The 27,216-nt window shown below is 42.3% G+C and overlaps 1 protein-coding gene across 5 annotated transcripts; it reads right to left on the bottom strand.

The window, feature by feature from the left end:
- Positions 1-939: 939 nt before the first annotated feature.
- abl2 (c-abl oncogene 2, non-receptor tyrosine kinase) lies at positions 940-27,010 on the bottom strand. 5 transcript variants are annotated; one of them, XM_044199353.1, is made up of 11 exons: positions 26,239-27,010; positions 13,509-13,670; positions 10,671-10,966; positions 10,052-10,324; positions 9,665-9,749; positions 9,287-9,464; positions 8,945-9,129; positions 8,685-8,837; positions 8,366-8,455; positions 7,704-7,886; positions 940-5,658 (listed from the first exon to the last, which is right to left on the bottom strand). In XM_044199353.1, the coding sequence occupies exons 1-11, from the start codon at positions 26,453-26,455 to the stop codon at positions 3,824-3,826; spliced, it is 3,657 nt and encodes a 1,218-aa protein (XP_044055288.1). In that variant the 5' UTR covers positions 26,456-27,010; the 3' UTR covers positions 940-3,823. The 5 variants fall into 5 exon arrangements, with proteins under 5 accessions (XP_044055288.1, XP_044055287.1, XP_044055292.1 ...); XM_044199352.1 differs by having other exon boundaries at positions 13,509-13,673; positions 26,239-27,009; XM_044199357.1 differs by lacking the exon at positions 26,239-27,010 and adding an exon at positions 16,298-16,385.
- Positions 27,011-27,216: the final 206 nt, after the last annotated feature.

The raw sequence follows: 27,216 nt of genomic DNA, 5'->3' as shown, positions 1-27,216 counted from the left end.
ATTAATTAATTACTTAATTAATTAATTAATGACTGAATTAATTGATTAGTCAATCATTAGAAAATTAATCAGCCATTAATCATCTTTCCTCTAAGGTGAATGACTTTTGGTTTTGGATTGTTGGTCAGACAAAGCAAGCTATTTGAATATGTCAATTTGGGCTTTGGGAAAACTGTTTTCTATTTTATTGACCAAAACCATTACTCAATTAATCAAGAAAATAATCACACAGGTCATGTTTCCTGCTTTAACATTTAGTTTGCAATTCCTTATTTTTCTGACATTTGAAGACATGTTAGCAGTGTGCTTACCAAAGAGGCCAATTAGCCTTTGCTCTTGAACCACCAACACTAATTTTAATAATTGTTTAAAATTGATTAAAGTATTAGGAGGTAACTGAACAACCAAAAACAAAACAGTATTCATCAATATCTTTATTATTTACAATAGGCTTAACACTGATAAGCAAAACTTCACAGTAATATAACGTGAGCTTTAAATAAAAAAACAAAACAAAAACACAAAATATATATTTTGTACAATAAAAAAGTTAATGTTAACATCTCTGCCATTTTTCATCCCTGTGTAGATTCACATATTCCATTATTGTGTGTGTTGGTTTACATTGCACTTATACAACTGAAGAAGTGGCCTTTGGTATAATGTTGTGTACACACGTTCTCCAGAGCTGTTCTCCAAAACAGAGAGACAGGAGAAAGAAAAAAAACAGTATACAGGATAAATGTAGGCAACATAAAGAAAGACGATGCAGAAGACTGATAATGAGAATGAGCAGAAATTTTTAGTCAGTTCAAATATTAAACAGCACTGGTTCAGATAACAGATTTGAGGAAGAAACAACATTGGTACCAAATCAATTCATTGACACTGTAATCCTTTATTGAATGTCTACAAGTTTTATTTCTTAAAAAAAACCAAAAAAAAAACCAATCCAGACTGGAAATGCGCTTGATTCTGGGAGGTTACATTTTTTTTCTTTCACTCTTTGATAAGGCTTTTTTGGAAACCTGCTCCACAGAGATGCACTAAAAATCAACAGAAATTTAACAGGCAAAGAGTGACGGACTGGTGCTTGGCAATTATAAAGAGACATTTTCTAGACAAACCTTTTGATGTGGTCAGATGATGAGACAACAGAGCAGCTTGGGTTTAGTGCAGCAGACTCATATGTATCATTTGTTAGAGAGGAAACATAACCAGATATGGCTGCACTAACAGTGTTAATGGCCACTAATAAGTGGCCTGAGTATCTTGATACATAATCTTAATAGACAAAGTGCACCTTTCGGTTTCAAGTTTGCATTTGACCATTAACGTCCAAATGACAGAAATGCATGCTGTAGTGATATCCTTATCACAATCTCATGGCAAAGGAAAGAAAACACATGACTGTTTTAGTGATGGACTTTGCCATACCTGTGAGTTCTTGCATGATAGTGTACTGTACATAAATTATTTGTTCACAAAAAGGCACCAAGAATCATGAAAAATAAAATGATGGCATTTTACATCCATGTTAAATGAAACTCACAGTGAATAGAAATGAATCATCAGTTTATCTCAGAGGATCTTGTTTGGCAAGATATGGGACATTTATACTGACACACAAATAACATGAAATGATGATATAAAATGCACCACAAAACAAGTTGACAAAAACTTTTACTTGGCAATCCATCAAGTGTCATTAACAGGTATTTTGAAAGTGTTATGGACCTGCATTGTTTACAGATTAGATTGTTTAGTATTCATATGCAACGAGTCAATGAACCAATGTGTCTGAGGCCTTATCCAGTGTACATTAAGATGTGAGCCAAAGTAAAAGGAAAAAAATATCTGTGGGTTGTGTGTGCGCGCTGTACACAGTTTTGTTTGTGCTCCAAAAACAGAGCTGCTGTTTCTGGACTTAATTATTTAGTGTGACCAAAATTAGAAGTATGGGCAAAAAAATAAAATAAATAAAAATGGCACCGTAAGAAATTAAAGAGTCATGCAGATGAACATTCGACCGGGTTCAGAACGGAAGAATAATACATTCATAAAGCAGATATTCAGATCTGGGTGGATGAGCGTCAGTCTTGCAATACATCTCTTCAGTCAGAAACATTGCTCTTTATGCTGTAACCACACATAAATCTTTTGTTTCCTGGATATGAAATAAATCAAATATTTACATAACTTCTCTCTCAAAATAGGTCTGTGCTTTAAAAAAAAGGAATAATTTAAAATTCAAGTTCATACATAGACATTCTAAAAAGCATTTTTCTTTGAACCAAATAATGTACAAATCGCTCATGTGCTGAAGACATACTGCAGTTTGTTTGTTGAGAGATCAGTACTGTGTGATTAGTGTAAAGTAGGTCTCTGCATTTCGCAGTGTTCACACACTGAAGAATTTGAGGCACTGAGGCCATGACAAGGCTACAGGGAATCCAGCACTGTCCAACAGAAGGACACTTATAGAAATACTGTCCCAATTCACCTGCTCATGCGCTACCCTGTGCTCTTCCTCTCCTCACTCCACTCTTTTATGCTCCATCAGACAAGGAAGCAATGTAGTGTGCAAGGATAACTGGACATACATATTGAAATGCTTTAGGGAACTGGGGATTTCCCCCATTTATGTGGCACTGTGTTAAGGTGTGAACATCAGTCACGTCACTGAAGCGAAGACAAATGCTGTGCATATGATAAGACACCCCACAGTCATTCATTATGTTTTAGTATGGTGGGGAATAAACAAAATAGATTCATAAAAATTTTTTTTTTTTTTTTTTTTAGATTTGATAAGCCTGTATTTGGTATTACTGAAACGCAAACTTAACGTTTCATTTGAGCTTATTTACATGCTTGTCAAATGCACACAACTGTCAATGAAGTGATCCCTTCAGTCTTTCGCAACAATCTCACCTTGTGTGGACACGTGGGAATGTCAGCGTCAAAACAGTTGATTAGTCTCGAAAGATTATTCTCGAAAACAAGGCTTTAATCCGATACCAACAAAAGCAGTTTTGGGGAGATTTATAATTTTATCACATTTGTCCATCTACTTAAAAATACTGACTGTCAGTTGCAATCTATGATATGAAATTAAAATAAGAAAAAACATCTCCACACAAAATGAAAGTGTCAAATTGAGACCCCAAAACCTTGAATCATACTAAATCCTGATGTTGATGTAGTTTCCAATCCTTTAGAATACAATGGCTTTAAAAAATGGCTTATGGTCACTCAGTTCCCCAGACACTGAGCAAAATACTCTACTGTGAAACACAGTACACCCAACTGATGATTCACTCATGAAACACGAAACACGGTTCGAGCTTAGTCAGTGAAAACAGTTGTCTAGTATTCTCCGTAAGGCTGGGCACAACCACCACCATTCTCGCTCAGTATGTGACAGACTGACAGATAAGCAGAGTGAGCTTAGACTTTACCTACTCTCTGGGATGGCTACACACAGCTGATACACCCGACATTCATTTAACAAAGAGGCCTTTATCACGGCCAGATGGCGACGTGGGGCTTAACGATTCATGGTGGGACTAAAACCACATTTAGTTTGGTATAAACATTTCTCAATATGTACAGGTCAGAGCAAAATTAGTGTCCACACTGGCATTTTATGAAACAGTTGTTTGTAAACAATAAAAAGATTACATTTTGTAGTGATTTCTCTGAGGTACTTTAGAGATTCTTCTCATTTTGTCCCCCCAAAAGCTGTCAATAGAACCAGAAACATAAAAAAGGGAATATAAGCAATCTGTTGCGTAGTTAGAGGTGACAGTTGGTGTCACAGTGGCTACCTCTGTACTACGTCACTAATCTCTTTAATACAGCTGTGCAGGTTGTCCAGTACAGTGTTGGGCCCCACACAGCTCAGCCCTCCACCTCCAGAGGACGAGGCCCTCAGTTCCTGCAGGCTGAGCTCCAGCTTCCCCACTGCCTCTCGGAAGGCAAATTTGTTCCTCATCTGAGGGATGCAGTCCACATAACCTGAGCAGTAGTCTAGCAGCTGGTGGCCAGCGTCCAGCACCTGGCTGCTGGCGGGGCTTTCGGAGCTGGCGTGGAGGGCGCTGCTCAGGCACTCAGCACACTCCAGCAGGGCCTCACGACTAACCCGTTCCAGGGGAACCCTCTCCGCTTGCTGCCTGGTTCGCCGAAGTGCCACTTTGGAACCGGCAGATGGTGCTGTGTGTGAGGAGGGGGCAGTGGTGGTGGCTCCGTTGGCCATTTTGGTGGGAGTCGTGTTGGTGGTGGCAGAGCAAGATGAGGAAAAGAAGGAGGAAGATGCAGGAGGCACTTGTGGCGGTGGCACTGACGGTCTGCCCGTCGTCGCTCCTCCTGACGTTCTCCCTGACCTGTGACCTTTTAACGTGTCTCCGTTTACTTCCACAGGTGCTCCTCCTACCTGTTCCTCTCCGTCACCGCTGTAGGAGTGTTGCAGGCTACGCAGAGTGGGAGGGGGAGGAGGAGCACACTTGGGTTTTACAAGTCGCGGCCTGTCCCGGTCTGCTTGGTGCTCAGATAGCAGTTTGAAGCGGTTCCCCTGAGAGTCTAGCCCGACCAGGTGCACGTCAGCTGGGCTGTGCTTCAGTGTGGGGGAGATCAGGACTGGAACTTTGTGGTTGTGAGTTGGTGCACCTGCTGCAGCTGATGAAGCACTTGAACTAGAAGTCTTAGAGGGAGATGACCAACTCTGCTGCCTGTCCAGTCCTCCCCCACTCTCCTCCCTACTCTCCCTGACCCGAGATAGACCGTCTGATTCCCCCACCTCCCCCCCAACCCCTGGTGCCCTCACCCCTACAGCAGTTCCCCGGGGTAGTAGCTTGGCTTTGGGCCTTTCCCTGATCTGTGCGGTCCCCTCATCCATCCTCCTCAGCAGAGTTTCTGAGGGCCGGGCAGCCCCATTCTCTGGCTGGGAGGTTGTGGAGGCAGTCCTCTCTAGAGGGGGTTTAGCACTGCGATTCCTGGGTAAAGTCAGAGCCATGCGCTCCAGGTCTGGCAGCCCAGCAGACATCGAGGAGGTAGAATTGGACCTAGGGAAGGGTTTAGGCCCTCCAGTTATACTTCCACTCTCCTCTGAAGAGGTTGTCTTTCCTGTCCGTAGCCCCAGGGTCTTTTTGATGAGTCTAGGGGTGAAAAAACCTGCCAACCCGCCCCAACTGCTGCCGCTCATCACCTGTGAACCAAGGCTCCCACTAGAGGGTTTCTGTCCAAAAGCAGCCCCACAGCAGCGTGACTGACCCTGGGTGGGTTCCCCATGGGAGTGAGAGGGAGAGGCAGAGAAGCCACTGAGACTGTCCGACTGGGGTAGGGGAGGGGGAGCGCTGAAATCAGCGGTAGGCTCGTATTTCTTGTGAGGCTGTGTTTCCATCTCCCGGAAAGAACTGCTCCTCTTGGGTGGCGTCGGGAGGTTCTGTTGGAGCTGAGAGGATGGTGAGGAGGAAGAAGAGGAAGACTTTTTCTTTATGAAGGAGCTAAAGAAGCCAGTCTTGCGGTCCCGTGTAAATGTGCCCATATCCTGTGCATCCTCTAAAAGGCTGCCGGGAGATTTATCTCGTGGCTGCTGTTTTCTGGGCAGAGCTGGGGAGCTGCCTGATCGGCCATCCCCTCCGAACAAAGTAGAAGCCCAGCCTAGAAAGAGAAGAGAGGACTGGATTAAAACAATACAACAAAGCTGGTCTGAACTCAGCAGGAACACATCTATTATTTGTTTAAAAGGTTACTTAATATCTTGCAAGAAACAGGTAATGAAGAATACTGCTCTCAATATGCTTGCCTATACATTAATGTCACTCATTGTATCAGACAGCTGTGTGCTCCCTCTCTCTCTTAAAAGTTTTTTTTTCCTCCTTGGGGACTCGTGAGTAAGGAAAAAGCATTTCAGGAAAATGGATGGAAAGTTTTGAGGCCATGCCAGTCACGCACATTTACACACTAATTCAATGATTAACAAGTTGCTCTTGTAAAAGACGGGATGATACGGGAATACACTTCTAGGACTTGAAAACACATGCCAAACAGAAACTGCCCAACCCTTGTTAATAGAAGAGCTGCTGTGTAACTTTGCTCAAAGAGGGAAATACATTTTTCACAGTTCTGCTGGCCTTTAAATCATTACAGCATGGTGCACAATTTTATCTAACCAGGCAATGAATTAGGACTTATGGGGGAGAAAACTGCAAAACCTAATCCATTATAACTAAAAAGTTATGTGAAGTGAATAAGGGCACGAAAAGTTCACTCACACACACATTATTTCTTACATGGCATGGTTCTCTCTTTATCAATAGCATTTGCATGTAAATATAATTGCATACAAATGAGAAATATTAACACAACACATAAGCTATGAGCATAAAGTAAAAAGATGGTGCTGGTTTAATTATTATCAAATGTACACTAGATGTTTTATAAGAGTCTTGTCTTGCGCTTTATGACATTGTGTATTGGATTTATGACTTAATGAAAGCTGCTGTTCACTTTATTTGGTAAATACTTATGTTAATGGACCAAAACACAACAGCTAAACAAAATGGTCACAGTGGCAGAAGAGGTGAAAAAAAAGGCAAGACAACGACAGGGACAGACTGTCTTTTTTACACATCAGGTAAACACACAAATGAAACAACATTTTATTTTCAGTATAAAACAAATAAATAACAAACAAGACAAGACACACAGACAATATTATGAAGATTTAATATTAGGGTTAGCAAATATGAATACATGCTGTGTTACTAAGTATTGATTGGGATATGGGAATAATAGTAATAAAACAAAATAGACAGAATATGAAGATCTTCATTCCATCACATATAACGAATAGTTTCCATAGATATGTGAAGAAAAGGAACAATGGTTTGGTTGAACATGTAGATCACTCAATATATTTGGGAGTGTTTATGGTTGACTTAGAGTGTCCCCATGAATCATGTGATAGATGAGCTGAAACTTCATTTATAATGAGCAAACTTTTTTTTAATTAATTAAATATTTTAATGTTAATGCTAAAATGCTGTTTTTTATATACTGTGCATGGAACTAGTGTATTCTGGGATAGGAAAATATCAGTAATACTAGTAAAGAAAGGCTAAATAAAGTATTCAACGTATTCAATCAACATGACAGATGTTTACTTTGATCATATGTTGTTTGGGATAATAGAGGACTGTTATATTGAATGTAGTGGCAGTCATACACAATACTATTTTCTCTCCATTATCCCTCAGTACTACATGATGTTGGTAAAGATGGCAGACAGAAACTTCAGTATTTCTACTAGTATTTCAGTCTATTTTAACTGGTGTTGGATGACATGGATATGAGCACTGAAGTTTTATTGCTGCATAAATAGAACCTTGAACCTTAGAAATCAAATACTTTTTACTAAAATTTTCAAGTGCTGACACAGTTGCAATTCTAAGCCAATGTATAGGGACTATGTCAGGCTGTGCTTGCAGAACTGCCTTGAAACAGTACTGGATGATCGACCGAATGCCAGACAGATGCTGGAACCAGTGGTTAGTTGGTAGGGAAAATGATGGCCCTTCTTCTCAGACGGCGGGCTAGACGGCGCTGCAGTTGACTCTGTGACTCTGTGTCCTCTGGCATACCTGCAGAATCATTATGTGGTGCATCTGACTGGTTGGTAGTAAAGTAGGCATGTCTGGCTGTACCTGAGTGACCGTGCGAGCTGTGGTCAGATCGTCCGTCGAGTCCACCCTCAATGTTTTCCTTGTTTTCTGTGTGCTTGTGGAGTGTGCGAGATTTGGAAGGCAACAGGGGCATGTCGTGACTGAAAGAGTGCAGTGGTCCGCAGTGACCAGAGGAGGCCGTCTTACAGAGCTCCTCTGCTACCTCTGCAATGTACAAAAAAGATAAAAACTCTGATCAGAAGGCAGTCACAATCCAAATTTAACCCAACATATATGCTGTATATTTGTTGACCAAATAAACCTAATTAATTTACATGACAATGTTTTAACCCTCATTAAATCATTTGTCCAACTCTTACATTAAGTGGTCAAGTATACACTGCTCCCTCTTTTCCTTTTCTAATTTTACACTTCTATATCTTCTTCTCTTACCACACATATTTTATACACTTCGCTGCTCCACTGACACTGTTTCTTAACAGGGATTAAGAAAGTTTCCTCTGATTGAATTAAACAGGCAGCTCAGCTGAGCTAAATAAAAGTCAGCTGTCTGAAAGTGATCCAGTTTGCCTGTTCAGCTTGTGCAGAGATTTTAGACGCTTTATGCAAGCAGGTTTTGAGCTGCACCAAAGACTGACAGTTGAAGTCCATGCCAGCTGAGGATAAGCTACATGTTACTGTACCTTCAGAGATGCTGGAGTCATGGAACATTGTTTCGAAGGCTTGGTGGATCTCTGCAAACGATGGCCGGTCTAATGGGCTCCACTGCCAGCCTGGTAGAGAGACAGACAAAAAGGCATGTTACTACAAGAAAGTACTGGATTTGGCAACTAGACAGTATGGAAGGGAATGCAGTGAACTGTGACATGACAAAGATCTGGAAAGACTAATGGACAACCCAAGTTTTTCAAACCCATGCTGTCAACCTCTATTCATGTCTTCCCACTGGAATGCAACCACTTGGTGAATAAGTAAGAGGTAGGTATGATAACTACTACTCACATGCTCTCATGAGTTCATAGACTTTGGGTGGGCATCCCTCGGGCTGTTCCATGCGGTAACCTTTCTCCAGGAGGTCATACACCTGAGACAGATCGATGCCAGGGTATGGAGACATGCCATAGGTGGCAATTTCCCATAGCAGCACCCCAAATGCTGTAAGGAAGACATTTTTTAGAGGATCAAACATTAGCACATTGGAAATAAGATACAAGAGAGAAAAATCAACACCTGGTACGAGTGAATGCACATGTACTGCTCACCCCAGACATCAGACTTGATGGAGAAGGTGTTGTATGCAAGGCTCTCTGGTGCAGTCCATTTGATGGGGAACTTGGCCCCAGCATGGGCAGTGTAGGTGTCACCAGTCATCAACCTGCTCAGGCCAAAGTCTGCAACCTTCACTACATGATTCTCCCCGACCAGGCAGTTCCTTGCTGCAAGATCCCTGGGAGAGGGATAGCGAAGCAAACAGAAGAAAGGGAGATGGAGAGGAAGAGAGGAAATCAAGGTGGGAAAGGGAGATAAATTAGACTACTTTGACATATGAGGTGGACAAACATGCAAGGTATGCACACACAGACACACCTAGACTATCCCCTTACCTGTGTATGAAGTTCTTTTTCTCCAGGTATTCCATGGCAGAGGAGATCTGTGTGGCCATGTACAGCAGCACCACAGCGTTCACCTCCTCCTTGTCACAATCTCTCAGGTAGTCCAGCAGGTTGCCGTGTGGCATGTACTCTGTCACAATGTAGAACGGAGGCTCCAGTGTACACACACCTGTGGGAGAGGCAGAGCTTATAATACAGATGCCAACAAGCACTAAGAGTGACTCAGAATGTATTAGAATAAACATTGTATGAAAATTGGTTTGGTTTTGAAGAGGTACTTACAGTAGCAGTAACGTGTTTGTACATAAAATGAAACTAAAAATCAAGGTCCATCAATAAAAACAATCAGTGGTGTTCATAAATACTGACCTAGTAGCTGAACGAGGTTTGGGTGTTTAACCTCCTTCATAACTGCTGCCTCTTTCAGAAATTCTTCAACTTCCATGGTGTCCTCCTGTCATTATAGAGAATGAAAAAAAGAAGGAAAAAAAAAAGAAAAGAGAGGACTTTTATTAGTGGGTTGGACAGACATAGCAGTTGGGAACATGTAACATACAGGATCTGAAGAGATAATCACATGTAATACCAAAGTCTACCTGCAGGTGGTGATCTATAACCATTGTTTTGCCCATGCCCCATCATGTACATATACAAATGGTGCTGAGATAATAACCATCAGAAACAGGATATTTTTACAATTCAGCTTTCTACAGTTAAGTTCAGTGAAATTAAATAATGACAAGAGGGTCTTCTTACCTTGAGTGTTTTGACAGCCACCGTGAGGTTGTACTTTTTCCAGACTCCCACGTACACCTCCCCATACTGGCCTCCTCCCAGCTTGTGCTTCATGGTGATGTCTGTGCGCTCCATCTCCCACTTGTCATGGATGGGTGACACACCGTACACTGTGGGCTTGTTACATTTGGGTGCTGGGTAGTGCAGGGTGGTGACCAGGCCATCGGCTACAGTGGAGTGGTGGTGGACCAGCTCAGCCAGGGTGGCAAAACGGCTCTCAGATGTCACATACACCTGAGGGGGAGGGGATGGGGGAGGCATGGAGGTGGGTGAGGACAAAGGAAAAGAGGAAAGGATGAAGAGAAGGACAGAGTTAATCAATTTTGTCAAGGTACTAACACCAAGCAAACAGCGCCACACAACTGGACCTTATGACCTTCAATTTAGTTTACCAGACAATTCAAAAGAGTATCATAAATATGAAGCATTCTTCCATTTTTCTGGAATGTCTCCAAATAAAGAAACGCTGGTAATGAAATATCCACAGGATAGTAAAATAATTGTTTTGATGAAAATTATCATAAACTCTAGATTGAAAAAATCTGAATTGTCAACCAACCTAAACATTACTTCACACTACCTTTGCATCAGAGGATGTGTTGATCCGGTAGTGGTAAACTCTCCCCTCATAGCGGAGAGAAATTGACAGCTGTCCGGGGCTGCTCTCACTTTCCCGGACCAGGAAACTGCCGTTGATGAGGGATGAGAGCAGGTACTCTGCTGCGCTGCGTGACACAGGCCCATGGTACCAGCTATGCTTCTCTAGACTGTTAACTGGCGTGATGTAGTTGGAGGGCACCCAACCCTGGCCGTTCTTAGAGCGTACTTCACTCCACTCCCCATTCTGGTTGTAGCCAAGCACACGCAGCTTCTCACCTGGACAGGGGAGGGGCAGCTTGTAAGATTTGATCTAATGGTGATATAATCAGTGGCAGCATGGACTGGTGGTTAGAAAGATTAATATGGTTAAAGAGTCACATGTTCATGGCTTTTATCTCACCTATGCGTACTGCCTAACTGCCCTTTAAAAAGAGATTATAGCTAATCAGTACCTGAATAAACTTTAAAATGAAAATTCTCGTCAGGTAACAGGTCATATACAGGAGAGAGGAGTCATGATACAACGTGCCTCTTGTTGAAACTACATCAAAAGCTATGGAACAATGATAGGTTTGGGTGAAGTGCATATCTGTCATAGAGGGCTAGGCAAAACCAGGCATGTAGTGACTTGGTCTGTCTCTGACGTAAGTGCAGAAGACATGAGGGAGCAGAGTGGCTTATATGCGAGACTGGAGGAGGGAGGGACACATCAGTAGAACAAACAACACTGAGTGAAGCAGTGATCGGTCCTGCCAGTCTGATGGAGGATTGGATAAAGAAAAAGGGAAGATGAAAGAGAAGGAGCTGGGAGCGATGGACTGGCAGAAAGCAGATGCTCAGCCAGCCCCAGGAGGGACAAGGAAGTATCAGTCTACCTACCTTTGCACTTCCACCACACATTTTCTATACTGCCTTTTCTACCTGTCTACATCCGTCTATCTTTCCCTCCACTCAGACTCAAAGTAAAGTTTTACACACAAAGTATGCTTTAAACCCTTGAATTCTTTCGCCGACCCTGATGACTACATGGTATGTTACACTTTAGCAGAAACAACCAAGCCATTTTCTGGTAAAACAACGCAAACGGCTGCGTTGGTGTGGGCGTGTTGCTTCAGATACCGGTGAGACAATGAAATTTGATCCAGGTGGATTAACAGATTTCTGCGTTTAAAAGCTTATCAGATGCCGAAACACTGCACAGCTGTTTATAAAATTCACAGACAGGATTTTACAGTTCTGCAAAGTTATCACTGCAGCAATTATCCGCCTCATTTGTGACTACAGTTTTTCTCGCAGGGCTAGAGTCTATCTGAATGCAGCTTAAGGCTATCATGACTTGGGTCCCAAAATGCCTTAAACTGTGAGAAATAGCAGACATTCAACTTAAGGAGCTACAGTAAGTCTAGTCAGTAAGACAACCATGACCCACTAACATAAAAGCACTAACCAGAGCTGCAGGTCCACAGAACTACATTAAACAGAGATGGTTATCCACATCCAGCCCACCAATCTATCAGTCTCCTCTGTGTCTGTCTTCTGTGTCTGTAAGTTTTTTGAGAGTGGAAACACTGACTGCCTCCTTGCCTCACACTGGGAGCAATGTGTGGCTGAAGCAGGACTCTGGTCTGGCCTAGCCTAGCATGGTTTGGCCTGGCACGGAGGAGAGACAATGATTAGCCCCAGACACGGGCCTGCTAAGTCCCACTATGTGATCAGCTGCTGTGCGCTGTGCTCATCCACCTGTTATTATTACAGTTGTACGTATTCCATATTAATGCAGCATTACAGGCATGCTGGGGTGTTTCCACGTGACAGAGCAAAGAGTGGGACAGTTAGGAAAAGTGCAGTGAAGCCTGGGAGTGCACATGTTCTTGCATGTGGGCAGGAATCTCAGATTCACTCCATGAGTCAGGGTCTAAACATCGTTTCCATCCCAGGCAGCTGCCGTGGAAGTCCTAAAACGATGGATAATTAACACGCTCTGCCATGTCTAATGCTTTAGATCGGTTGGGGACACAAGCCTGGCTGTCTCTGGATAATATTATGAGGACAATTTATTCTCATTACTCAGGGGAGAGCTGGTTGAACGGTTAACTACTGCTGGTTGAGAGAGAGGAGGTTTGGACTGAAGAAAGAGTGTGTGTAATGGAGAAAGGAGTAAGAAATAAGAAAATAGTGAAAAGATTAAGCCATTGTATAAACATCACTGGTATTTTAGTCATGCTGTTAGCACAGGTTTCAGATAACATTTTCTTGTTACAAGCTCGAATTTTAATTTTAAACCTAATAATAAATAAAGTAATAAAGATAATAAACTATAAAACATTTGGCACACGGTTGGTGTAAAATGATTAAAGTATAGTGTGAAAGGGGGATGTGCGGTGTGTGGGCAGGTGACAAAGAAAGTTATCGGCTGGGTGGCAGATACCTGCTGATGTCACTGTAGGGTGAAATTATAGACAGTTGGGTAAGCTCTATTGATACACCACATTCCTGTGGCATAACTACACCTTTACTCATAAAACAGTCTTTCTAAGAGTTGCTGACCTATCAATCAATGACAGATTTTTAACAGTGGGGCTTAGGAAGGCGTGGTTGAGAACAATCAATGACGTAGCTAATATAACAACCTTCAGTGATGATGCATTGAAAGACTATACTGGAGAACAAGCCTCTCAAGTCTTTCTTTAGCACATTGTGAAATCAGAATTTGAAGTTGTGAGGCTGTTAATAGGCAAACAACGTATACATAATCAGTTGTTGCAATTAAATTACAGTTAATCGGAGAAAAAAGTCACACTACCACGCCATTGTTTACCTTTAGTGATGCTGAGCGTGTTGTCTCCGCTGGCGACAAAGTCATAAAGTGCAACGAAGAGGTTAGGGTCGCTCTCGGCCGCCCCTAGTAGGTTCTCCTTGGAGCTCCAGCGCACCGCCTCCGTCAGCGCTGCCGTGTCCAGGCCGAACGGCCGGTGGAGAGCTTCTGGAGAGAGAAGAGGAGCAAGGGTAAGGGAGAGAGAAGATAAACTGTGAGACTAGAAAACAAAATCATAGCCACATTTGCAGACAGAAAAAATGTGCAGTTTAACACACTGAAACCCTTTACAATAAGTTGTTTTGTATCTAATCACTCAGCACAAACTGATCACAAAATGTTGTCCTATTTCAATACTTTCTTGAGGCAAAAAGTACTTTGGTAGCAGGGTAGATGAGTAGTAAGACTGATATCCTATAACCAAATGGTACATAATGAATTCTCCATAATCCTAAGAGTCCATTTCACAGATCGTCTACCTGTCTGTCCAGGCGGTTTCCCCTGCCTGAACCCTGTGTGGAGATGACGGCCGCTCAGAGCCGTCCACTCTTCCTCAAAACTGCTGCTTGCCTGTAGGCACCTTAAAAGCATTACTTTAATCAGTCCACTCTCTGAAGAGCACTGTTATCAGTACTGTTAGCTACACACAGAGGCCTGCCGTGTCTAGCCCGAGCCAGGTAAAATCTGAGGTGGGAATGTTTTTGTGTGCGTGTGTATATAGACAGAGACCAAGAGGGAGGAGCTACAACACTGGTATAGGAAAGATTCTCTCTCTATTCAGAATGCAGTGATTTCCATGGCTGCATGACCCACCCACACAGACACACAATGATGAACTAGTACATGCGTAGCTAACACGTACGACACTCGACAGCTGCTGCCAAAGTTGCTGCATGTCTGGACAGCTGCTGAGCGATTGGGAGAGGAGGGTGGCGAAAAAGAGGGACGAAGAATGGAGAACAAGTACTGTCATGACAAGCAACCTTAAAAGTGAAAAGCTATTACATAGCATGTTTTTTCTCATCTCAAACATGAACTGAGTGATCCTTAATTTATTTGTTCATAGAAAAACTTTCAAAATAAACAATGTCCTTAGCAGATGTGCAAGGCCTAATCTATCTACTCACAGCACCAGCTGCAATCTTACAACTCTATTACTGAAAGAAATGACAGATTTGGTGTTTAAATTTATTTTCACTTGCTTTCGGCAATTTAATGCAATTCAATACAACAGCCTTGCAATGTTCATTTAACTCTATGGTTGTTTTGGGGACTTCAGTTTATGGTATAATTGTATAGGATTGCATTATAGTGAGTGGTGTTTATATTTGTGAGAAAAATATTGAGAAACAACAGGGAAACCAATACAAACACAAAATGATGGCAAGACCATAAACAGTGGTCATTTGGCTGTATTATTTGAAAATAGTGGCTATATGACTTTTTTAAAAAGGTGGTTTGGCAGTGAACTATATTAGCACAGACTAGTCATTATTTCTTTATAATGGTGTGGTCTTAAATCCTGTATGCTGTAGTTAATGTTAAAGTCTACGATTAAGATGAAAATCACATGCATATGATTCGGAATTTTAACACAAAAAGACAACATAATAAAAGGCACTTATGAGGACAGCCAATGGCTAACTTGCGATTTTTTTTAACATCTGCCGTCACTACAAGCTACCACCTAGACATTCAGGCAAAACTTCAGCGAGGAAACTACAGTTTCTTCCTCCTGCAGCAGTTGTACCGTATTCTGTCAGATCTGACAAATTACTCCCTCTTGTAAGTAATATAAACTGTGCTTTTAATAACAAGCACTAATTAAGCTAGCATATCATCCTGTCATATTTTCTGTTCACCTTGAAACAGCATGGACCAATTCTGTGGTTGCAATTATAGTTGGCAGTGAAACATTCAATATAATACTCTTAACACAGGTTTCATTACTGCCAACAAGGTCAGGTTTTGGTAAAAGTGGCAAAGAAAACTCTTCCTGTTTAACAGAGGTACCGTATGAATACTGTAGCCCTCATGGAAAGGTAGCAAAAGCTGATGTCAACGAGGTGGAAAAGACATTTGCATTCTTAAAATAATTAATGAAATGTTGAACTGAATCAAATGAAAAACAATGTGTAGATATAATTGTCAGAGATGAAGCATTATTTTCTTTTTTTCCATTTCACAACTGTAATGCAGCCTTTAAGAACAGAAAAAAAAAACCTTATTTGATATTTAGTCTCAAATGATAATGCATATAAATGTCCTAGGTCTAGTAATAGAACAGTCAGCCAAACTAACGAATACAAGAGCAATGTCGTGCCATCAAGCTAAAAGGAAACGGACAAATTCCATCACAAAAGCAGCTGACTGTGGAGGTCAGCTAATGTGTGAATGATCACACACAGCTCAGAAGTTAACATTTATTTCAGATTTGGTTTTTAGTTGAGAATTGAGAACACAAACATGATACATGTTAGATGCCAGACAGCTTTTTATCATGAGACCATCACCAGTCAGTGAGAATGGTGCTTGTTAAAAGCTTTTCACTCGAAGCTTCTAAGACACTAGCATTTAAACCATGTTAATACTCCATTTAGACCAGTTTAGGTTGGTCCATGCAAATTCAAAGTATTGAGTATCATTGTTCTAATCTTGCAAAGTTGGCAGAAATTAATCAAGAAATTAAGCATTTTCCATTGTTAGTCTATGCCATGTGGCAGGCAAATGCCATGCATGCGAATGAGAGCAGAGAGATTTGAACAGATCAACACTATCTTTCTCTTGCCCACCTTTGTTCTGGACAAGCAAGCACTGCAGCGCGGCACTGGCTGTGACCTGGCTCAGCCATAGTTCCCAGTACATCTTCTGCCCTGGTCTGGTCAACTACCAGTCCCAGTATCCAAAGAAACACTGAGGTTTTCTCGATCCGCCGTGCTGACTCTGAACAGTTGTTTTAAAGCTTGACTGTGTCTATGTAGACACAGACGATGGAGACTGAAAAGCACAAATGTTCATTCTCCTAGCAAAAAGAACAAGCTACTTGTCTAAACCATCTCCTTCACTGTGGGAGTACAAATGCTGTACGTGAAGCAATCGGAGAGAGACGGAGACCCCCCAGGCAAAGTATTTACCCACGCTGTCCTTGAATCAAACCGCCTAAACTTCTGAAGTTACAGTAGTGACTAGCAGCCTCCTGCTGGGAACTCCCTACTAGCTTTGATGTGGCCTATGGGAGTCAAGATTTCCAAGGTCCATCTGGAAAGCACAGACATCCATGACTGATGTTCTCTGCGGTTCAATGCAGTGTATGGGATGGCAAAACGTGGCAGAGAGGGAGCGAGAAAGGCGTGTGGTAAAGAGGGGGGCATGTATATACAGAGGTTGGGGGGTAGGGCAAGTATGGTATGGATGGAAAGTTGAGCCGAATGTAACATGTGTGCATGTGTGTGTATATATGCTGTGTGGGAGTGTGTGAGGCCTGGACCAGCGCTGTGTCCAACAGCAGATGGCTGGTCTTGGGGGGGGGTTCTAATTGACCCACACTTTTCTTCTGTGTGTGTGTGTAAATGTGCATGACTGCAACTGCTGTAACCAGGCCGAGCCAACTGTCAGAGCTGCTCCTCTTACACAGCTACATATCACATCACTCTTCTCAGGAATGTTTTTAATGAAATAGTGATATTATGCCATACACATTTGTCTATGGTCTCGATTTGAGGGGAATCTCAATCCCAGTCATCCCAGACAAAGAGTAAGACTCAAAAAGAAACTCAATCACTAGTTAGTCAAGTATTACAAGGCTCAAATCAAATACATTATAGGGGAAATAAATTAATACATTATACACACAAACACATTATATTGTTTTCATAGCATGTTCCAGTTTCATTAGTTGATCATATTTTTTACATCGCTTCTAAATCCTTCGTATGCCAGACAAAAAGCAAGATGCTGTTCCACTTGGCCAAGCTCAAACCTCATGTGCTGAATCGTTTGATTGAGTTAGCAGTTGGTCTGCGTGGGGTATGTCGTGTGCCCGCCCGGGTGCCTCAGTGTGTGTGTGCTGTGAAGTGTAGCACATGTGCGTTCTGAAGAAACTACGGCTTTGTGTTGAGCGGAGCAGAGAGGGTATTATTTAAGTCTGAGGGGCACGCCAAGCCTGCACCCCCTAAGACAGCTGGGACAGAGGTGACCCTGGCCCTAAGGCACACAAAACATGTAGACACACATCAATGGTGAGACTATCTCCTTGGCTGTCCCACAACCCTGCTGCTTCCCCTGCAGCTGTTTGTATGAGAGTTTGTGCCTCCATGTGTCTATAAAGCTTTCACTTCACCAACCCGCCACCTTCTGCCAAAGTATTAAACAACACAATAACATCAACTACACACCCTAATCAAAAACAATACAGATTGTATCTGAAGCCCACGACCAACGAGGTAAGGGTGTATTTTTAGCTGCTGGAGAACAAAACATAGCAGCATGACATCCAGAAATAATTCTGCAGAGCACATAGTGATGGTGCGGAGACAGACGGCTGCCTGCCTGCAGGAAGCCCTAACAAAAACCTGAGACAATGCTGCGGATGAGACACACATACACAACACATTACATAAGCCTATAGAACAGGCCAGATCAGATCCTGTGGTAGACTCAGAGACAGAAAAGGTGAAGAATACAGGAGAGTCATAGATATCTACATAAAAGGAGGGCAGGAGCCTGAGAGACTGGTTTACAGTGATCGACTTGTCACCTAGTACCAGCATTTATTTGTCTTCTAATATTCACTGAGGATCACGTTGTGCCTCACTGATACATCCTGTTGTAACAGCTCTTTTTTTGTTCAAACTGTTTCATGAACACAAAAAGATGGACATACTATTTGTGATATCAACAATGGAGATTTGAGGGAACATTTTAAGAAGCGAGTCACTGCAAGAAATTTCTAAGTTAGGAAAAAGCGAGGACTCAAGTCATGTCAGGTTTATTAATATAGCCCCTAATCACTCAGTGTCTGATGGATTTACAATCTGTATGGCATAAAACACCCTGTAACCGATCCTTACCCTTGAATCGGATAAAGTAACATTCCACACACACACAAAAAATAACTACAAATGAAAAAAATCAGGAAAAAAGCAAGGAAAGAAATGGGAGAACATTTAGGAAGAGCAACAAACACAAGATTCCTCTTCCAGGGCACTGAGTAGACAGTAGTAGAATTTTGATGTAGAGAAACAGAAATATAGAAGTAGAGCGATGACGATTAATTGATTAGTCGATCGAAAAGAAAAGTAATCAGCAATTATTGGGATAACAAAAGATGACCGAGAAGATGATGTCTCCAGGTTCTCAAATGTGTCAAATGTTCTGCTTTTCTCTGTTTCATATCTTTGTAAACTGAATCTCTTTGGGTTTTGGTCTGTGGGTCTACAAAACAAGACATTTAAAGACGTCACCTGGTGTTCTAGGCTATTGTGATGGGCATTTTGAGCTTTAAACAGAGTCACAATATACTTCGGAGGGCTGCCGCAAAGACAGAATGTGAGCTGAGATGCCTGTCAATCAAACACACCCTATGCAATACTTTTCTTAAAGCATTTAACACAGTATTTCTATAATGAAATTGTTCAAAATCACCAACAATCCGTGGGAAATACAATGTATTGTATGTATGAGTTTTTTGGCAGAAGGATTGTTGTCTTAATTTGTGAGAGGCATTTTCCATTTTAGACATTTGAGTAAATGTTTAATGGATTTATCAATCAACATGAATCACTACTGGAAAAAAACTATTTGTTGAAATGTATTGTAAGTTAACTAACAAGATTTATGAGCAATCCATCAACAGTTTGAAAAGCAGTCCATAGAGAATCCATGGCTGGAGAGGAGAGATGAGAATCAGTTGTTGTTCATGAGGACTGGACAAAGGACAATAGCCTCATTAATGCCACATCACAAGTGTGTGTGTGGACAGGCTCAGGAAGATATTTCCTTGTTTATGAGGACTAGAAACCTGTCCGTGTGAAACACAACACTTCTGCTTTCTGATATCAGTCTGAAACACCCAATCAGGTCATCAGCAGTGGAAATACCCTATACAGTATACAATATATAACCACATACATTAATGCACTTGTCTTGTACCCACAGTTCACACATGTCTACACTGGCAGATTCACATGTCTCCCTCAATCAGACTCCCACCTTTAACACATCCTGGTGTTGCACACCTCTCTGAGTAAGTAATTACACACTCACACACACAGGCTGCTGCCGGGAAAAGCCTGTGAATGTTCTCTGTTCAGCTCTGTCTATCCGGCCAACATGTCTGCTTTCTAAATGGAAATACACCAATTGAGGAGTTGACAAACACCAGTCTGGGCCTAAGGGCCAGTGGATCATCCTGGAAAGGAGAGGAATGGAGCCCTAACCCACAGCTCACCCTGCCCTGCCCCTCTCAGGGCTTGTTATGGGTTAATAATGGGTTCTAAGTGCTTCCCTTTCGGGGTGCTGGTAACAAAGCTAAGTGCTCCTTTACGTGACAGCAGACAGGGTGAGTGGCATCCACACAGGGCAAAATATGGCAAATACAGCTTGACAAGCTAAGGCCAATTACACATTTTAACACAATAATTATATTTCAATACATACACACTGCAGAGTTAACCTGAAGTCATCCAGGCTCTCTGACCTGTTTGGTGCAGAATACAGGGTGTCTGTGCTTAAAAATATCATTCAGTCCTTGTGATGTAAAATCTGATGATGTTAAAAAAAAAAAAAAAAAAAAAGAGTAAAAACATGCCTTTGGATTGTTAACAAGTATTTCTACTTTAGCCTTGCTCAATCCCCAAGTCAAAAATAAAGTGTGTTTTTCTCCAGCAGAAGCCATAAATTCACACAAAAGTACACTCAATGGAAATGTTAAGCTGACATGACTACAGTAGACGTCAGAGCACTGTCCTCAGATCTGCCCGCTCTTGTCCAACACATCATGCAATACTATATATGTGGATGATGTAAAATGTCGGGCTGAGGTGTGTGTTTGTGTTGCCAACTCCCCACAGGTAAAGAGGTGTGTTCACCGTAGCAGATCTCTCCAAAGCCGGATATAAGACACTGTTCTTGTTGCCTCCTGCTTGCTTTTCTTTGCAGTGAGGGTTTACAGAAGAATCTGGGGACTAATCTTGATGTCTGAACAGCTAATCTATGTGTGGTGTGGTTAAGCTGCGCAAGGGTGTACTTATAAGCTGCTTTACAATGGCTCAGTTTAAAGAGCTGACCGGAGCCCAAAAGATCTTACTTCCACTGTGCTCTTAGTCAGATAGCTGAGATGCCTCTGGCAGCCAAACCAGCTCAGTTGAGCATCCACATTCAATGTATGTGCCATGCCACACCATTCCTCACTTGGTTTCTCTACTCATATTACACATACCGTCTCAAATTCAAACTGGATTAACCGCCTTATTTAACGAATGCAATGATAACGCATAACATGAGAGTGGAGCGGCAGGGTGGCAGAGTTATTAATTATTTGAAATTAATTAGCTGTGTCTTCTCAGAATAATCACATACATCAGACGGGACACTTGAGGACAGCAGTGCCCCATGGCACCCAGATTAAGGTTTTGACTGACTGACTGGTCAGCTGGTGGGCGATTACACTGAAGGAGTAGGACGTGCTGGATAATCCTCAGAAAGAGCTGCACCACATTACAACTTCACTGACAAGGACAGACAGAAATAGAGAGTGTGTGTGTGAATGTGTATATGCATGAGCATGCATGTGTGGGTTTTATAGTTAGTGTGAGCAAGTATGCGTTTCCAGCCAAGTCTCCAGCATGCAACCCAGAAGATAAGCAGCAGCGATAGTGCCAGCAACAGAGGACTGATCCTGGAAGCGAATCAATGATTAACAAGCTTGGCACAGGGACTGCCCCCCTTTCCTACCCCATATCTAATTTTTTCACTACTGCACCATTGCAGCTTAAGAGTGAAAACTGCGATTTAACCAGGAGCCATTGCAACAATTTGGCTAGACCTCTCCACAAAGTTTAAAACATTTGGTGTTTTTAAGCTGACAGATGCAAGGGATGGTTTCACCATCTGCATAGCCAATCACTCACTGTTCTGATTAATCCTCACTCTTTAATGATATAAACTGCAGAGAGCCAAGGCCAAGGAATAAAAACTAGGACTGTGGTTTTGGGAACTACAGAAGGTTGACTGGTAGCAGATGCAAAGGCTCAAGGCTGCAACTGGGAGTTTAGGTACAGAAACACGCAGTCACAACAACACAAAAACAAACTTAAAAAAAAATTCTAATAATTATTTGTTCAAATTCTTAAGATATGATTACACGCTAATTACATAAATCTCTGTGTTTTCAATGTGATAGCATAGATTCTTATTATATTATTATAAATTATGGCACATTCTGTCATGAAGCATTATGAATTAATGGGCATTTTACTGAGTTTTAATGTCATAACCCTTCTTAGATTGAGGCCCATCGCAACAGCCAGGGTTCAACAGAGACAAGGGTTCTAGACAGGCAGAGCTGGTCAACTGCAGGGACTAATAGCAGAGGGTCAGGCTGGGGGATAGAGAGGCTCAGCAGTCAGTTATAGTACAGGGCAGGCTTGGGATGAGGACGAAGGCACAGAGACACATAAATTATTTAACACACAACCATTACAGAGTGCACAATGGTACATGCAGTCTTCAGACATAAACCATGTTTGATTGTGTTAGAATTATCTGCACAGAAACAGTCTATGCTACAAACATGTCCATCTAATCACACTTATTCCCAACTCTGAGACAATCAGTCAGACTCATCAGTTTTCCCCTAATTTCTAGCCAGTTTAACCCAGAGGAGGTGTGGCCATGGCTCCTCCTAGTGGTTAATGGTAGTCACTAGGACGGACTGACTAGTTTTTAATTAACAAATCATCTTAACTCCAGGATGTTATCTTTTAAAGTCTATTAAAATCTCACCCATAGCCGCTGAAGCGTCTGAAACTTGATTTCCCCCAGATATTGCAGTGGCTGCTGTGTGACTTATCCTGGTTGTTGGGGGTTTAGCACATAGACAACAAAATAGTGGATTTGTCTCTAATCTAATTTCACCCGTGATGCAAAACAGCTTAGGTCCTTGGATCCTGGATCCAGGCATCTCTCTTCTCCTCCAGGCAGCTTTAACAGTGCTGCACTTTAGGTACAGCTGGCTCTATATTCACTATCAGTACTGCTGCCAAAAAATATTCCAATCCACTCATCTGCCCCAATTTCTATGATCTGCTTAGAGTAAAAATAGATTAGCCTATTTCTTTGTTGATTTAATAAAAAGAACCTTCAGAAGTACCGTTACCGGTTCTTTACCATCAATACATGAAATCAGGCCAACCCACCCAGATTTTTTACAAGATATGGGTTTGAAGAAAGGCAAACCATAGGACATGTGAAAGTGACAAATACTGAAAAGCAATCAAATGTGGTGCAATCTCGCAAGGACTCTCCCCACTGCAGTGTCTGTCAGATGAATCCACCGCAGAAATGGAGACCTCTGAACTACTGACAAGGCCAAAGGGGTGGAACCATCAATATGTTGCAGCCACTGATTCATTAATACTGCACTTCAGCCAATACTCATAGAGGTGGCTGTCCGGTGAGCTCCCTTTGAATCAGCACAGAGGTGGTCTGCTCCCTGTCTGTCCTTGTTTAGCTCAGTGTTTTCTAGCTGGCCTGTCTGTCTAGTGGGGTAAACATTGTCTTGCTGGGAGACAGGGATGCTAAATTAGTGTTTAGCTAAGGAGAACTGCTGCACACCTGAGCAGGGGACAGGAGCTGAGTCATTTTGTCTAAAGTGCAGTAAGAGAAAGACCAAAAGCTGTAATCTACAGATGTTGAAAAATGCACTACTACTGAGAAGAGAGACATGAAGGGAAAGGGGAGGTAGAGGCCACTGGGCCAGGCATATTAACAGCCAATTTACACCAATGGCCTCGGGACCCTTGTTTGTCCCCCTAAAATGACTCTGTGGTTTCAGGCATACTGATAGAAACTCTAGTGGAAGCATGAGCACATATGATACCCACTGATACTCATTAGAAAGACGGACAGCTGCACACAGGCATGACCTCAACAGACAAAAACACATTATTCATAGACTGACACCTTTCAATTACATCCCAAGAAGGCATAATTTAGCCTCAGAAGTATGCTAGATGGCTATGAAGCTGGATTAATAAAACCACTTCAACATGTTGATCTCTGATAGTTGTCAGTAGGAAAGAGTCTGAAACCATTGGCCATGAAAACACACACACACACTAATAGATATTAAAACACACACTGAATTAGATCTGCTGTCAAACCTACACCTCGTCTCACTGGTTGACTCACAACTATACTAAACATCTGTTCTTGTACTTCCTTTTACTGCTGTGGCACTTCAACTTCCTTGCATGGGATCAATAAAATGTATCTTACCTTAACTTCCTCTTGACAAGACCTGGTCACATGAAGTCATTGTCAACCAATCAATTCAGTCACCACTATTGCTGAACAAATTACTCAAACAACAGAAAATTGGTTGATTCTATTTAGTCATTTATCCCATAATTGACTGTGGATATATGATTATAAATTCAAGGAGCTGCTTGCTTTTATATTTTGTTATTTTACATCATACTATACATTATACAAAAATAACATACTTGTTTTGTGGCTTCTGGTCATAATAAATTAACAACACATCGATTTGGGCTTGTAACTTGTGAGTATTTGTGATTTATTACATTTTACAAACTAAATGATGAAGTAGTTTAAAAAATATTGCTTATTGAAAAATGCTGAAAATATTTAAGCCCTAATGAACACTGACTTCCTAACAATTAAAATAGCCTCCTTAAAAAGTCCAAATTTCACCCACAAAGACATGTAAGATAATGCTGCATTATTATCACATAAATAGACTTCCAGAAAAAAAGGCACTTTGACAGTCAGTGGAAGACTGAGTGCACAGTCCCAAGCTTCCTCACTTAAGAGTCTTTGTTCTATTATTGTGTGCTTTGAAGAGTAACAGTCTCTCTGCAGAGTGGCTGTGTGACTGCATCCTGGCTGCTATAAAAAGGCCACTCCTGCCCTGACATCGGAGAGAACAGAACGGTGCAGACACAAGTGGTGCTGCACTTCGTAGGTTTGTCTGTCTGTGTATGTACTTCAAACTGGGGAGGATTACTTTTGAGATGTCTGAAAATGTGTTCCATTCCTAAAATCTTGCACCTTCTATGTGTCCTTGCTCACTGTAATGGTGTGAGGAAGTTGGGTCTGGGACATAAGCGGAAACTAGGAAAGTTATGCCAGTAGTTTTATATCTATGAAGCATATGTGAAGTGACCATCCACTGGAGGACACATACGAGTGAGATACAAAGCCAACTGCGGGTAGACAGACATCAAACATCCCACCAAGTTTACACCCAGAGTATACAATCAAGTGAAGCATAGGATGTCACAAACACAGAGAGAGAAGTAAAGGTAAACCATGTGTGGCGCTTTCTTGATTGCCATGTAAAATACATTGGAGTATTTATGATTAAAATGCATTATAATTATGATGATGGTGATATTGTGCACACCACCTATTAGGCATCCTGTCATCACCATTACTTATAAGCCCATATCAGCCACTGAGAGACCCTGCCTAAGGGGAGAAGGCTGGGAGGAAGGCCATCTAGGACATGGAGGGGTTACTGCTGGGCTATTTCTCATGACTCACAGAGCCGATAACAATATCTATGCCTAGCTTTTGCTCTGAGGCAGTAACATGGGTGATGGGAGGTACTGCCACACCTCTGTTTTGTGGCCGTCTTTTTTATATGACTGTTAAACTACATTATTCCTGTAATACATGAGTTACCTAATGATTTCATTAATCATGTGAGAAGATAGACCTTAGGGTATTAAAATATAAATCACATAAGCTTTAAATGTTGATGTTTGCACAAGTTTAATCATATAATGACAGAAGGTGACTTAAATAATTCACACAGATTTCCCACTGGATCAAACTGCAGTCAGCTTGCTGAGTGTGTTGTAACAGTAGACATAAAATCAGACAGAGGATGTAAGTGAGCATGTGAAACCCCACTAGGTATGGTAATGTGAGCCTGTGGTGGCTGCTATAGTGAGTTAATGGGGTGGAATTGCTTCTCAACCTTTGGAGGCAAGAATCACTGTTTACCAAACCAAGTCTCACACAGAGGGGCCTTGGAGGACAACTAGCAAACCTCCGGTCATGACCCTCAGGCTGAGCAGAAGACTCTTGTTATTTTCAAAAAACATTGTCTCTCCTTTGAGGATCACTAGGTCACATGCAGTACACACATATATATATATATATATATATATATATATATATATATATGCTCCAAAATACAGCTATATAGGTGTCAAATCTGAGCCATTTAGCTATCCATCTTCTGAATAAACGGCGTCCTGTCTGTATACACAGACAAAGGATAAATTAACACACACTCTCAGTACAATGGATAAGAAATGGAAAGCCTAGGTTAGTTGGCATGGCTATTTCCGCTAACGCGTCGTTGTCAAACTAGCATGGACTCAGCTAGCAAACGCTAATCAGCAGCAAACACATATCAAAGTAAAAACTGACTCCTTCATCGTCACCCACACCTCCTTTATTAGTGTGGTTCTTTCGTTACCTGAATGCTGCGTGAATATATTGATTCCTGGGTCGGGCACGTTGACTGCAGCAGCCCTGCCTGGCGGTGTCCCGGTGCTACTGCCGGGTTCTCGGGGTCTCCTCCCGGCGCCGCTCCCCCGGTTCCCCTTCCCCTGGTGCGGTTGGGACGCGTGGGGCTGTGGTGGCTGGAGTCCGGTCGATGCGCCCTCACCGACGCGGCCTACCTGCTGTCCCATCCCGGTAGTTTGACGTAAGGACGTTTGGGACGAAGCGAGCAAACCCCCTGCGCACCTCTGGTTCACATTCCCCCAAACTGGAGCGGCCTGGCTCGAATAGTCTTCCTCAATCCCCTCCCCGCTCTTCTTCACCGAGCTAACGTAAACTAGCCCGTATTAGCTCGCTTGGCTAGCCTGTTAGCTACCGTTAGCAGCTATCAGTGAAACCCACCCACCCTGCCGTTAACAATAAAATCGCAACCCCGGCGTGTGACAACGATTGTCTCTATTCCGGTGATCCAGATGGTATCCGAGCAGATATAAACGGTATCCAACGAGCGAGATTCGGTCAAATCTTGAGCTTTTCAGAATCGGTTTGCCGTTGTCCGGTCGCTACGCGCCCCCTCTGACGCCGCCATCTTTACCGCAGAACACAAGATGTGTTGCACAAGGCGGGGGGTTCGCCGCGATCCCCTGTCACCGTGATCGTCCACCTCTCGAGCACCAACACTAACCGGGTCCCAACACTTCCCGAGCACCGGTTCCAGCGGGCGGGGGGCTGATGTGGGTTGTCTGATCCCAGAGTCCTTGAGAAAATGCAATATAGCTTAAAACACCACTATCAGCTATTGTTTTGCCAAGCAAACGCAAAGTGGTGATATAAAATAATGTGTGCTTCACGAGGTGATTTGAAATTCTCTGCACTATAAAACTATAACTGAGATGATATAAAGAACATATTAAAAAAAGCAACTCTGCAGATGCCAGACAGCTGATGAAGC

This window comes from Siniperca chuatsi, linkage group LG6 (genome assembly GCF_020085105.1).
Source record: "Siniperca chuatsi isolate FFG_IHB_CAS linkage group LG6, ASM2008510v1, whole genome shotgun sequence".
In the NCBI taxonomy this organism is placed as follows: Eukaryota; Metazoa; Chordata; class Actinopteri; order Centrarchiformes; family Sinipercidae; genus Siniperca; species Siniperca chuatsi.
Note: the sequence above shows the minus strand (reverse complement) of the source record. Positions and strands in the feature narration are given on the sequence as shown.

Bases quoted from the DNA above. Each gene is read 5' to 3' on its own strand.
- abl2 (XM_044199352.1), bottom strand. From the start codon at position 26,455: ATGGGACAGCAGGTAGGCCGCGTCGGTGAGGGCGCATCGACCGGACTC. The intron at 13,674-26,238 runs GTAACGAAAGAA...TTCTCTCTCCAG, and splicing joins TATATTCACGCAGCATTCAG to AAGCTCTCCACCGGCCGTTC. The intron at 9,465-9,664 runs GTCAGTATTTAT...CCTCTCCCACAG, and splicing joins AAACCTCGTTCAGCTACTAG to GTGTGTGTACACTGGAGCCT.